Below are 14,526 nucleotides of genomic sequence, written 5' to 3' on the forward strand. Positions count from 1 at the left end.
TAAAGCAATGTTCCAAGCAATGGTTACATCAAGACATTTTATCACTAATAAAATCCTAGGCATCTGTTGTAAGTTGAAGTTAAGGTGCCAAAAGGTTGTATTTGGTGGGGAAGGGGATGAAAAGATGGAGGAGTGAGACAGTAACGGATCTCCCCACTATACCTCCCCCTCCAACCCCCAAAAGTAGTCACTTCATTAGGGCCTTTGATTCCATTTTTACAATTCATGCTGTGACTCGTGTAAATTCGTTTCAACTACTTATACTACAGTAATACAAATTATCTTCACTATTAACTGATAAGAAAGCTCTTTTACAGATTAACACCTTCCGCTCCAGTTCTGTGAAATTGCAAGCGCTTATTTACGCTGAAACATTTGTTAAGGAAGTCTACTTTCCTCTTTCAGTAGCGGCTGTAATTTAGCTCTGAAGATGGGATGTGCGGAGTTTCTAATTAGCCAAGAAACACTTAAAACATTTAAAAATCTCCCTTACAGATCTCTGTTCGTCGAATTTTCCGACAAAGCGAATTTAAAGTAACGACGAAAGGCTTGTTCAAACAATTTATTTGCACCACGAACACATTCCCTGAGACAGATTTCGTGCTTATTGGAGTCAGACGTTCTTAAGACGACGCTGCGGTTAGAACGCTGTGCTGGATCATGGAGAAGATTCAGAGAGTCGGTGAGTAACACCAGAGTACACCTGTGGCATTTTAGTACACCAGTAATTGCTTGATCTAATTATTTTGCACTTTTTCTTTAGGTTTGTTTTTCTTAATGTAGAGCAACTGATTTTCTGTCGGCAGCTAAAGAGAAATTCAAAAAGAGGTTGGTTGTAAGCCATTAAATTTTTTGGGTCAGAAAACTGATATTTTGTGTTTCAGTAAGAACGTAAAATATATTTCAAAGCCTTTGGACTGATTAATTATACTAAGATAAACGTAATTCTGCTGAAGGTTTTCAAACGTTGCTGACAATTTCTTAGAAGTGCGGTATTGTTAAATAACAAGTTGATGTGGTGTAGCAATGCTTTCCATAATTGAATACTGTGCGCTACCTAAGCCAATATTTTGTTTGGACCGTAATAGCCGATTATGAAGAGCATACACGTTATTTTCCTGTTTCCGATTTAACAATACACGTAACATATAATTCCACCAACACAGAAAAAAGAAATACTTAACTTTGTGTTCTCTCTAAGTTTCTACAGTAGTAGCATAGGGAAATCGTCACGTACTGATCAGATAAACAAATTGTATGAAAACGATACTGACGGCCTTCGAGGAGTTGTAGAGGCTGTCTTGAAGAACAAATTATGGACAGGATATCGTCTTTGGATACGTTATCCGACGGCGCTACATGGCGTAGAAATTGTGGGATTCCAGCATCTGCTACTAGGCTTTCCATCGGCAGCAAACGTAAATTATGGCGCTGACTAATCGGGGAATCTCAGTTCCTCGCATTGGGAATTATAGCTTTCAGGACGTTAGATGGTATTACAACAGTGCATGTAGACCGACGAGCGTAGAACGTCGGTGTACAAGCGCTTGTGCAGTGCCAGAAGGGTAGCCTAGCGGCAGGCGTTGACCCCTCAAACTTCGACGCTATGTAACGACCCTAGGTTTTCGTCCTCAGTTGTTCCTCTACACACTTTCTATTACCCCTAGAAGGCTTTCGGTGTCAAATCGTCATACCTTGCATATTCTCCCGAAAAATATTTGATGTTTCTCAACATAGGTAATGTGAGAAGAGTTACATTTGGCTGCACGTTCCATGGTATCTATTCGTTAAACAAATAAAGAAAATGATTTACAGGGATGCAAACTGTAGTCTGTTAGATCTATCTTACACTTGTCCTACATTCTTCTAACTTCACAATTGTTAGTAAAAAGCCCAATACGGAAAATGTTTTACATTATCAATTTATTTCGCTAACCGATTTTTGGGTTAACAAACCATCATTAGACTTTAACTTACTATTGAGATCAAAGATGGTACAACGACTGAGAACAGCTCTGAAAGAGACGGTACACATCGTTAGTGTAGTAAAAATGCACAGTAAATATTTGTGGCCGTGAAGTTTTCACATCACTGAAGATTTTAAAGTTAAACATTAAATATAAAGGGAATAATCGAAGAAAACAAACACTACATGCAGGAAAAGCACTCTTGAGTATAATGCTTTGCTAACGTTGTCCTTCTTCTATCCATCCCATTGCCAAGGTACTTTCCTTGTACCTACATTCTTGTGTTCAACTTCTGTGATTGTCTTTTTAAAAAGGTCTACTCTCTTCAACTGAGCTGTCACCTGTAATATTCATTATCGCAATATCTATAGCATTAGAGAATGTCAAAGGCATCTCATTCGGTGTTACACTTATGTCCACACTCACCCCTCTGGTCGACCCTCTTAAACTAGTCCACTCTCCAGCATTACCAAATTATAATTTAAGTCAGCACCTGTTTCTCGGTACCCTTAAGAACCATTTTCAGATTTCTGAATCTCTGTCTGAGCATAATTATATTCAGCTGTAAGTTTCCCATGTCTCCAGTCGTTTTCCAAGTTGCCTTCTCCTCTTGTGATTTCTGAACAGTGTATTCACAATTACTAGCTGAAATTTATTATAGAACTCAGCTATCCTCTTCCTCCTCTCAGTGTTACTGTGGAGTCTAAACTTTAACTCTGCCTTTTGTTCCCCTACTGCAGCTTTCCGATTTCCAGTTGCCCTTTGATTAATAACTAATCATCTCCCTATGCACACTGCAATAGCCGTCCAATATCCTCATATATTTTCTCTATGTTTTCATCTTCTGCAACTGACGTCGGTTTGCGTACCTGAAATGTTGTTGCTGGTGTTGATTTGCTGTCGCCTCAGATCAGAACAGTTCTTTTACTGAACAACTGAATGTAGCTCACTTGCTTCCTACCTGCCCATTAATACTTCCATTGTATCATCTTCTATTGCTTTTGGTATTACCCTGTATTTGTCTGACCGGGAGTGCTTGTCATCTTTCAATTTCACTTCACTGTCTCTCGCTACATCTAGGCTCACACATTACATTTCCCATTTCTGGTTTTCTAGCTTCCTTAAGACTCTCAGACTTCGAACATTCCACTCTCCGATTCATAGACTATCACCCTTTCGCTTGTTGTTCAATCTTTAAATCTACAGCTACATACAGGTATGTACCGAGCAATGACAGTACGGTGTGTCGCTGATGGTACCCTGTAATAAATAGTAGTCATTTCCTTTCTTGTACCACCTGCAAATAGAGCGTGGGAAAAACGACTATGTGTATGCCTCCGCTTGGGCCCTAATACTCGTATCTAACCTTTGTGATCCTTACGGGAAATGTACATTGGCGGCAGCTTAATCTTTCCGCAGTCAGCTCCAAATGCGGGTTCTCTAAATTTCTCAATAGTGTTCCTCGAAATCAGCGTCGCCTTCCCTCCAGGGATTTCCGAATCCTCCATAATACTGCCGTATTGTTTGAAACTACCGGTATTAAGTCTAGTAGCTCCCTATGAGTTGCCTCGATATCTTCCTTTAACCTGACCTGGTGCAGATCCCAGACATTGGAGCAGTAGTCAAAACTAGGTCGCATTAATGTCGTATATGCTGTTGAAACCCGATCGTAATTAATTTTAAGACTGGTGTATTTTCGTAATTAGTGTCTGTTCTGCTGAAAGGCGTTCGGAAATATGTGACGTTGCATCTCTGACAATAACATAATTCTGACTGAGAACAAAAAGAAACAGAAATCATTAAGTCTTTATACATGTCATATCTGACTGCTAGTTTTAAAATATTCTCCAACAATTCCTAGTAACTGTTCAGTAATGCTCGTGAAAGCAACGGACAACTTACCTCGTCTTTCCGCTGCTACTGCGTGATCAGCAACATGTTAAACATATTTCAAAAGCAATACTGCCATCCATGCAGAGAGCAACGAATGGGCATAATAATTTCAACAACTACTGCCATTTTTATAGGGACATTGAATGATTAGAAGGGGTTTGGTCAACTAGCCTTAAAAGTTGTAAAAATGAACGAAATCAATAAAGACTTTCATTTACTATAGTCACAAAATAGTTTATTTAAACACTGACAAACTTTACACGGACTGTAATTACTCCGAAATGCCTACACTCAATAAATACATCTCTGGCCACAACAAAGACACGAATATTATTCTTAGTGTATGCATACACAAACCTGACAAAATCCCTCCAGTACGCAAGCAAGCAACAACTACGTTGAAAAAAAAGGCAAATTACAAAAAATCCTCAGTTAATAAGCAAGTCTGCTCTTGGCGCTACTACCACGATAACGGCAAGCTGGGACCTCTCACGTCGCGCGGCTTCTCTCCACCACATGCTGTGTCCGGCCACTTTCGACTCCTCTCAGCAATTGTTACCTCGGTACTACTCGCTACAATAATATCTCAGACTCTGAGTTTGTGTACGCACACAACAGCGGATTCATTGCTCAACTTCGCAAAGAAGTAGGTCTATTAACGTCCAACTTTCACAGTTCTCTTTACCGATGACCCACACTTTCTCAAAATTCTACAAATAAGTCGAACAACCAATCGCCTTCCATACCACTTTCCTCAAATGTGCGTTCCACTTCAAAAGTCACGCCCACATATTTAAACAATATTACTTTGTCAAGCAGGACACTACAAACGCTGTATCCGGACATTGCTTTTCCTGTGCATCCGCATTAACTTACATTTAGAGCTAGCTGCCATTCATACCAACCACATATCTTGTCTAAGGCTTCTTGTATCCTCGAACAGTCAATCAATTACGATATCTTCTCGTACATCAAAGGATCATCAGCAAGCAACCACAGATTGTCGCTCACTGTGGCTGCCAGATCACTTATGTACACTACTGGATATTAAAACTGCTACACCACGAAGAGGACGTGCTACAGACGCGAAATTTAACCGACAGGAAGATGATACTATAGTGTGAAAATGATCAGCTTATCAGATCATTCACACAAGGTTGGCGCCGGTGGCGACACCTACAAAGTGCTGACGTGAGGAAAGTTTCCAACCAATTTCTCATACTCGAACAGCAGTTGAGCGTCAATTTTTCGGATGAATCCAGGTTCTATTTACAGCATCATGATGGTCGTATTCGTGTTTGGCGACATCACGGTGAACGCACATTGGAAGCGTTTATTCGTCATCGCCATACTGGCGTATCACCGGACGTGATGATACGGGGTGCCATTGGTTACACGTCTCGATCACCTCTTGTTCGCATTGACGGAACTTTGAACAGTGGATGTTACATTTCAGATGTGTTACGACCCGTGGCTCTACCCTCCATTCGCTCCATGCGAAACCCTACATTTGAGCAGGATAATTCACGACCGCATGTTGCAGGTCCTGTACAGGCCTTTCTGGATACAGAAAATGTTCGACTGCTGCCCTGGCCAGCACGTGCACCAGGTCTCTCACCAATTGAAAACGTCTGGTCAATGGTGGCCGAGCAACTGGCTCGTCACAATACGCCAGTCAGTACTCTTGATGAACTGTGGTACCGTGTTGAAACTGCATGGGTAGCTGTACCTGTACAGTCCATCCAAGTTCTGTTGGGCTCAATGCCCAGGCGTATCAAGGCCGTTATAACGGCCTGAGGTGGTTTTCTGGGTACATATTGCTCAGGATCTATGCACCAAAATTGCGTGAAGACTTAATCACATGTCAGTTCTAGTATAATATATTTGTCCAATGAATACCCGTTTATCATTTGCATTTCTTATTGGCGCAGCAATTTTAATGGCCATTAGTGTATTTCAGAGCTTTCTACTTCGGATTTCAGCCAGATCTCGTTCCCGAGGCTAGTAAATTCGTGATATTTGCTACGAGCGCTTCGAAAATTTACTGATAAAATTGTGGCAGTCGAAGTATCTTTACTCTGAATGTTTTGTGCTTTCGCTACCTTCTATCAACTGGCGAGTATTCAAAACAGAACCGCAGGCTACTGCCTAGCCTAAAAAAGCACCCTTGTGCACTCCACAAGTACTTATTAGTGTAGTGCAGCCCTGACCTATCAGTGGGAGTCCGAAATTCCCCACCCGACAAATTGCAGCCAAGACGGTCACAGAGCCAATGAAGCCTGTGGCTGAGACGCTCCACTGGGCTCAAAACCAAAGGACCCCGAGCAACGGTGCGACAATGATCAAAACCGCGAGGCCTGCTTGCAGCGCTCACGCGAGCTCAGCAGCCTTCACTTCCTCCACTAGCCGCCTGAAGGAACGGAGGATGTCTTCAGAACCCATGGTACGGGCGTCGTTGGTGCCGACGTGACCCACAACTTGCAAACGAAAGCACCCTGCACACTCGATAGCTGCAGGCAAGCCTGCCTCCACATCTCGGATGAGGCACTCCCGGCGGGACAAAACGACACCTGAGGTTTCTATGCGACGCGCCTGCGTGGCCCCCACCGCTACATCCCGATGCAGCAGCCTGAAGACTGCCTACCGTAGCCAAAAGAGCATTCAGCTGTCCACGAACTGCGCCCAGCATCTTCTGTGTCCGCGCACAGCATTCACACATCCTGGCCATACTAGCAAGATTAACTGAAGAAGAAACCTATCGAAGCAGACATAAACCTAGTGATGCAAGTGACTGCCTTCCTGACGTATTACCAATGGACGCTGATGCCTTCCTAATGTGTTCAGAAGAAATGGAAACTGCGCTAGAGATTGTCTGAATTCACACTTACACTTAAAAAAGCGATATCAAACCTCCTAAACAGAGAAACACCCACGAAACTTACGAAAGATTCTACTAGTAAAACACAGGGAAAGCTAAATACGTAACTTGCCGGTCCGGACAGGTGATTATGTATCAACAGAGAGTCTGGCTCACTGCCCTCAAAACAAAGCAAGTGAGTCCTGCACACTGAATTTACAATTTACAGTGACAGTCACAAAACGCGAGATTAAACACTTTGAAATTATAATAATAACAAGAAGAAGAAGAAGAAATAGAAGAAGAAATATACTGTTAGGTTTCCATTGTCTTCTGCATTGACATGTCGTTCATAATTGTTCATTATTCTACACTATGTGATCAAAAGTATCCGGACACCCAGCTGAAAATAAGTTCGTGGCACCCTCCATCGGTAATGCTGGAATTCACTATGGTGTTGGTCCACCCTTAGCCTTGATGACAGCTTCCACTCTCACAGACAAAAGTTCAATGAGGTGCTGGAAGGTTTCTTGGGGAATGGCAGCTCATCCTTCACGTAGTGTTGCACTGAGGGGAGATATCGATGTCGGTCGGTGAGTCCTGGTCCGAAGTCGGCGTTCCTATACGTCCCAAAGGCGTTCTGTAGGATTCAGGTCAGAACTCTGTGCAGGCCAGTCCATTACAGGGATGTTATTGTCGTGTAACCACTCTGCCACAGGCCGTGCATTCTGAACAGGTGCTCGATTGTGTTGAAAGATGCAATCGACATGCCCGAAATTCTCTTAAACAGCGGGAATCAAGAAGGTGCTTCAAACATCAATGTAGGCCTGTGCTGTGATAGTGCCACGCAAAACAACAAGGGGCGCAAGCCTCCTCCATGGAAAACACACGCACTTGTGACAGCAGAATCTCTAACTAGTAAGCGAAATGCCCTAGGTCTCGGATCTAAGCCCAACCAATGCTTAAAATTTAATTAAGTCAGCAGCAATGACGGTGAGTGGCTTCCGGTTCTACCAACGGTCTTGTCAATGAGAAAAGAGGGACGGCAGAGGTTAGGGCACTCTCTTGCACATACTGTTTGAAATAGTCCCTAAAAGGACACTATGTGATAAAAAGTATCCGGACACCATCAAAAACATATTAGGAGCATTGTGCTGACATTTACTGCCAGGTACTCCATATGAGCGACCTCAGTAGTCATTAGTCATTGTGAGAGAGCAAAATGGGGCGCTCAGAAGTCATGGACTTCGAACGCGGTTGGGGGATTGCGTGACACTTGTGTCATACGTCTGTAAGTGAGATTTCCACACTCCTAAACATCTGTAGGTCCACTGTTTCCGATGTGATAGTGAAGTGGAAACGTGAAGGGACACGCACAACACAAAAGCGTACTGGTCGACCTCGTCTGTTGACTGAAAGAGACCGCCGACAGCTGAAGAGGGTCGTAATGTGTAATAGGCAAACATCTATCCAGACCATCACACAGGAATTCCAAACTGCATCAGGATCCACTGCAAGTACTATGACAGTTAGGCGGAAGGTGAGAAAACTTTAATTTCATGGTCGAGCTGCTGCTCATAAGCCACATTTCACGCTGGTAAACGCCAAATGACTCCTCGCTTGGTGTAATGAGCGTAAACATTGGCCGATTGAACAGTGGAGAAACGTTGTTTGGAGTGACGAATCACGTTACACAATGTAGAAAGCCGAAGGCAGGTTGTGTGTATAGCGAATACCCGGTGAACGTCATTTGCCAGCGTGTGTAGTGCCAGCACTAAATGGTTCAAATGGCTCTAAGCAATATGGGACTTTTCGAGACTGAAACGCCTAGAACCGCTCGACCACAGCGGCTGGCACCAACAGTAAAATTCGGAGGCGTTGGTGTTAGTGAAGGAAGAAATCGCAACACCAAAAACTGATTGCTATATAGTAATGAAATCTCTTTAATAGATTTTTGTAGGTACCTTATGTTAGCGATTAACACTGCAAGATCACAGGTTAATTTAAGAGTGAGATAAACCATTGCAAACCGGCCGGGGTTCTAGGCGCTACAGTCTGGAACCGCGAGACAGCTACGGTAGCAGGTTCGAATCCTGCCTTGGGCATGGGTGGGTGTGATGTCCTTAGGTTAGTCAGGTTTAAGTAGTTCTAAGTTCTAGGGGTCTGATGACCTCAGTTGTTAAGTCCCATAGTGCTCAGAGCCATGTGTACCAAAACCATTGTAATTGTGAAATGATGGCACATTAATAACCGGTGTGACCACCAGAACGTTGAATGGAAGCATTTAAACGTGCATTGTGCAGTACAGACGCAGGTTTTCAGTTTGTGAGCTGGAGTTCCATATCTGATGGTGGTTGTTAGTGTTTAACGTCCCGTCGACAACAAGGTCATTAGAGACGGAGTGCAAGCTCGGGTTAGGGAAGGATTGGGAAGGAAATCGGCCGTGCCCTTTTCAAAGGAACCATCCCGGCATTTGGCTGAAACGATTTAGGGAAATCACGGAAAACCTAAATCAGGATGGCCGGAGACGGGATTGAACCGTCGTCCTCCCGAATGCGAGTCCAGTGTGCTAACCACTGCGCCACCTCGCTCGGTGTTCCATATCTGTTGCACTATGTTGTTCAATACTGGGACAGTTAATGCTGTCTGTTCACGACGCTGAATTTGTCGTTCAATGATGTCCCACATACGCTGGATTGGAGACATATATGGTGATCTGCCCTCCACTCTGCCCTCCAATGGGCTCTTGTTGACACCATTAAAGTCTCAAATGGGAGTCGTTTGCGGCCAGCGGAATGCACGCTGCAGGGCGCCTGACTCGGTGCTATCCTTGAAGTAATAGGTAAGTAACAGTTAGCTGTGTCATTGTGGTGCTGACTGCTGCTCGGATTGCTGCTGCAGATGCACTACGATGCGCCAGAGCTATACTCCGTTCAAGGTGATCTTCTCTCTCAGTAGTACCATGTGACATCCAGAATCCGGTTTCTTGCGACCGTACATTCTAGTAACCACCGCTGCCAGAAATCATATACAGTGGCTAGATTCCTGCCAAGTCTTTCTGCATTGTCACAGAAGGAACATATAGCTTCTCGTAGCGCTATTAATGACCTCGTTCAAACTCAGTGAGGTGTTGAGGTGTTGTGACATTCTTGGCTAAGGTCAACTCACCAGGTCCATTCGCAGAGGTACTTAACATTCAAGACCGTTACTGCCTACTTTTTTAAAAGTTATTTCAAAATGCTCTATTACAATACCTGTAATAATATATGCATGCATTGTGTGTGTGTGTGTGTGTGTGTGTGTGTGTGTGTGTGTGCGTGCGTGCGTACGTGTAGTGTGCTGTAATGTTTGCGTTCTATGATGGTGATCATAAAAAACGAAGAGGGTGAAAACCGGTGCAGGCACATTGCCTGTTCCTTAGGAAAAGCACCAAGGGGACCGTCAAACTTAACATCACTATCCGACGGGCGAATTATCATTAACAGTGTTAAATACCCTCTCTTCATGATACTCCGTGGAGAGGTTTGGTATTTAAACCAGGAAATTGGCGTAAAATCTGGTGATCAGAAGCCTTAAGTCACCAGCTCTCCTACCCTTGCCGGCCAAATATTGGCAGTGAAAATATTTTGCACCCCAATCATTCTAACCGGGCTACCCCTGGGGCGAGCGCCAACGCACGAGGGTGCGTTAGTGACGTTGGTCACAGAGGCATTTATTTAAACCAAAGCTGATTTCCATCCTGATACTGGCGCTACTAGCGATACTGTTATGAGACTGGAGCGAAATTTCGATAGACGTCATCTTTCAGACGCACAAACGCACCTACCAACTTCGTTTATGACGCTCAAATACTTCTTGGTCATGCGGTCTTTTCTCCGTCAGTGTATATTCCACTGTTCCTCCCTCTCCACTTGTTATATTCGATTTTTCCCCTCCTTCTTGAGATTATCTTAATTTTCAAAGCTTCCATACTGCTGTTTGTAGCATATTAGCGTTATTTAGTCTCGGTTTGATAACTTTCTTCTGTATCCACGTCATCTGGTGATGAGTTTTTCCGTAGTTTATCTCTAAAATCGGCGTCAGTAATATATTTAACACACTTTTTCTCTCTCTCTCTCTTTACTTCCGAACAACCTCGGAAGGCTCAACTGTACTGACCGACCGCCGCGTCATCCTCGTCCGGTAGGCGTCATTGGATGCGGATATGGAGGGGCACGTGATCACACACCACTCTCCCGGCCTTTGTCAGTTTTCGTGACCGGAGCCGCTACTTCTGCGTCAGGTATGACCTTAATTGGTCTCACAGTCGTTGAGTGCACTCCCTTTGCCAACAACACTCATCAGATCCGAACGTCACCTATCCAAGTGTTAGTCAAGCGCGACAGCGCTTAACTTCGGTGATCTGACGGGAAGTGGTGTTACCACTGTGGCAGGGCCACTGGCTAACATACTATTATAGGGTACAGATTTTATGCATACACAGCACTCTTTTGTCTGTTTTCCCATTTCGCTAACTACGCAATATGAAAAATCCTGTGTAAGGATATTATCACTCTTCACTAGCGAGTATATTCGGAAACTATTTATTTCCTTCCATCCACGCATCAGGACGCCACTGATGTGATAGTAACATTTTTGGTATGCAGTATGCCAAACTCTTTGAAAATTATTTTCCTGTTTGATGCGATCGACAGGCATACTACAGACATTGCAGAACGCATCTGCGCAAAGATTCATTTTCACTGTGGTTTCCATTTAGTGCCATATCGGACCCTCCTTTCCGAATATCCCTCGTATCTTCAACTTATTCGCGGATTTTCACCAGTAAATGGTTCAAATGGCTCTCAGTACTATGGGACTTAACAGCGAAAGTCATCAGTCCCCTAGAACTTAGAACTACTTAAACCTAACTAATCTAAGGACATCACACACATCCATGCTGAGGCAGGGTTCGAACCTGCGACCGTAGCGGTCGCGTGGTTCCGGACTAGCTTAGAACCGCTCGGCTACTCCGGCAGGCTTTCACCAGTAAATACTTCGGTGCACTGTTCAGTACTTCAGTCCTAATCTCTCCCTTCTTTTTAAATAGCCACAGTCCCTGTATGCTTTAAATAACAGATTGTTCAACATATTCATTACTGAGCTTCAATGTAACGCTGTTATGCCACGTGTAAGATCTACGTTCGTTACACTACTGTGTCTCTCAGATACGACTTCACTTTACGCAGTACAGTTAAAGTACTTCTTTGGCTCTATTCTTCACAAGTCACAGTCGAAATACTACTACACAACACTTATTTTACTGAATTTTATACCAGTCCACATCAGCATACCTCCATTCCAGTCACGCACTGGCAATTATCATTGCTCACTTCACTTAAAAGACAGGTTTCATTTATTCCGAACTGTACATAGCATGAGAGTTAATTTACAAGAACAATTACTTTTACATTATACAAATTTTACAAAAAAAAACAATTCATGTATGTGTGAAAAGAAATAGCTCAAGATACATAGAAATGAATATACACAAGAAAGAAAATAAACAGAGACAGTCAATAACACTCAAACAGAACAGATAAGAACGTAACAAAAATATACGTTTCACAACAAATCACGGTTTATGCTATCAATTTATTTGTAACTCATTATTGGTTTGGGCGTTTCCATACCCATTACAGAAGGCGAACGTCTAGGTTATTGTTTTAAATAAATACCCGGTTCAGTATTTGTTTTCAACGCTCGCATTTTCATCTTTCTTTTAATAATTTAATAATCCTCCAGACACGTCTTCGGCCTGGAATCTCATTGGCAGGAGTCAATGATGCCTCGGACAGCGGTGGAACAGGACCTTGAATATCGACCATCATGCAGTCCGACAATTAGGAGTGATGGTCTGGGGTGCCGTTTTATTTCATGGCAGAAATCCTTTGGCTGTTACGCGCGCCACCCTTAGACCACAGCCGTTCGTCGGCGATATTCGAAGTTCCGTCTTGTTGCCCTTCAGGGCAATCCGTCCTGAGCTTGCAGTTCATCAAGGTAATCATAATTACCCGCATATGGAACGTGTAAACGCTTCGGGATTTTTATGTGAGACATGTTGCGTAATGCAGCTAATGTGACATATGGTTTACCCTGTTGCATGTGTTTATGTAACTGAATCATTTAGTAGCTTGTTGCATCAACCCTTCCACCGATGTTCATTAATTAGTAAGATCTTTACCCTGTTTCATGTGTTTATGTAATTGAATCAGTTAGTAGCTTGTTGCATCAACTCTTCCGCCGATGTTCACTAATTAGTACGATCTTTACATGAAAGTGTACAATTCATTAACACAGTGGTCAGTGCTTGGATGATAAGTGTAGTATTAGGTTATTGGAAAATGTGTAACAACAGAAGGGGTGGAAGGACATTCAAAATAAATGTATACGTTAAGTGTTTCTAAAATAACTTTACAGTGTTTGGGGTCACGTTCCCTACACCACGTCAATGAAAAAGGTCGTGTAAACGAATGTGTGAAAATCCTTGTTTTGAAGTTATTAGTGAAAGTTGACGTGCAACAGCTTTCCATATACAACCCAACACTTCACTGATCTATACACCTGTTTGACTCACTGTATCCTAGATGGCGTTGTGTTGCCAAGGAGACCAGTGTACAGTTGTCATTCGTCTGGCTCCAACGTGTCCATTGCGTACGTGTGTTACAGGTAGCGAGCTAACTGAAAGTGTTGTCTTCAAATATGGCAGGATACTCATTTCGTAACCTGTTAGGATGAAACAGTAGTTTCCGTTCTATAAACAGCAGGTTTCGATGCTCGCTCGCACCGGGAAATAGAAACAGAGGCGGCTCCGCAGCCAATTTTATTACACGACGCGGCCGGTCGCGGGTGCAACAGAACCCATGTGGACGGGTGGATAGATATGTGTCAAGCTTCATAATACATATTTACATGTGTCGTGTATTATGCATTTCTTATATGTGGATGTGAATCTGCACATGAACTTTCCTAATCCTCCTCACACCTTTCCGTAAAGCGTGGCCAAATCTTTTTTGGGAAGTAGTTCTGTATAATAGTAGTGCCAACCTTACTCCTGGCTAGAGGATCAGAGAGACAGCACAGGCAGGTAAAAGTCAAAGACTTTCCAGTGTCACAAGATTTGGGGTGGAGAGGTTGGTCAAGGCCAAGTGGTTCGACCACCCCACCCACTGGGGCCCAGGAAGACCTCCGGGTGCCCGCCATATTCTACGAGAGTTACAGAAGACGGGTAAGTGAGCAGACGTGCCCTCAGTGCGTCTGTCTCAATGTTCAAGCATGGAAGAGAGGTATATGAATATTTGTACCAATTCTTTTATTTCCAGCTTCGGATTGTGTAAGGAAATGAATGTGCTCGTTTAATTCCGGAAATTTGACCCCCTGTGTTAAAATATCTGGTCCCCAGTTTGCCCGTTATCCTCCTCACATAGTGAATGTCCTATGTAAAATATTGGGAGACTTTCGTGGTATAGATTTGGCCATCGCAATTCCGTCTTACTCGTAGAAATGTGCGTGCAGATTAGTGTATAATATACCCGAGCTATAAGTTGTAAAATTGTAATATCTGTAAACTGAAACAATTCCTGCAGTCGCTGTAAAGTCGAGTGATGATGTTTAAAATAAATATGTAATCAACTGTCATCAATCTTTAACATACCTTAAAAATCACATAGTAGTCAAGTTAAAGGAATTCATTTAAAATTAAAGCTATGGAATGCCGGGACCCACACAATAGCGTGTGAGCCCTCCAGCCCCTTGCCTAGTATCGTACAG

At 43.2% G+C, this 14,526-nt stretch overlaps 1 protein-coding gene across 1 annotated transcript in view; it reads left to right on the top strand.

Annotated features, from left to right (window-relative positions):
* Nucleotides 1-660: 660 nt before the first annotated feature.
* The window catches only part of LOC126267865 (odorant receptor Or2-like), a 95,384-nt gene continuing 81,518 nt past the window's right edge, over nt 661-14,526 (top strand). Inside the window, exon 1 of the mRNA XM_049973174.1 lies at nt 661-682. Within this exon, the coding sequence (XP_049829131.1) occupies nt 661-682 (22 nt within the window). The remainder of the gene's footprint in view (nt 683-14,526) is intronic.

This window comes from Schistocerca gregaria, chromosome 4 (genome assembly GCF_023897955.1).
Source record: "Schistocerca gregaria isolate iqSchGreg1 chromosome 4, iqSchGreg1.2, whole genome shotgun sequence".
NCBI classification, from domain to species: Eukaryota; Metazoa; Arthropoda; class Insecta; order Orthoptera; family Acrididae; genus Schistocerca; species Schistocerca gregaria.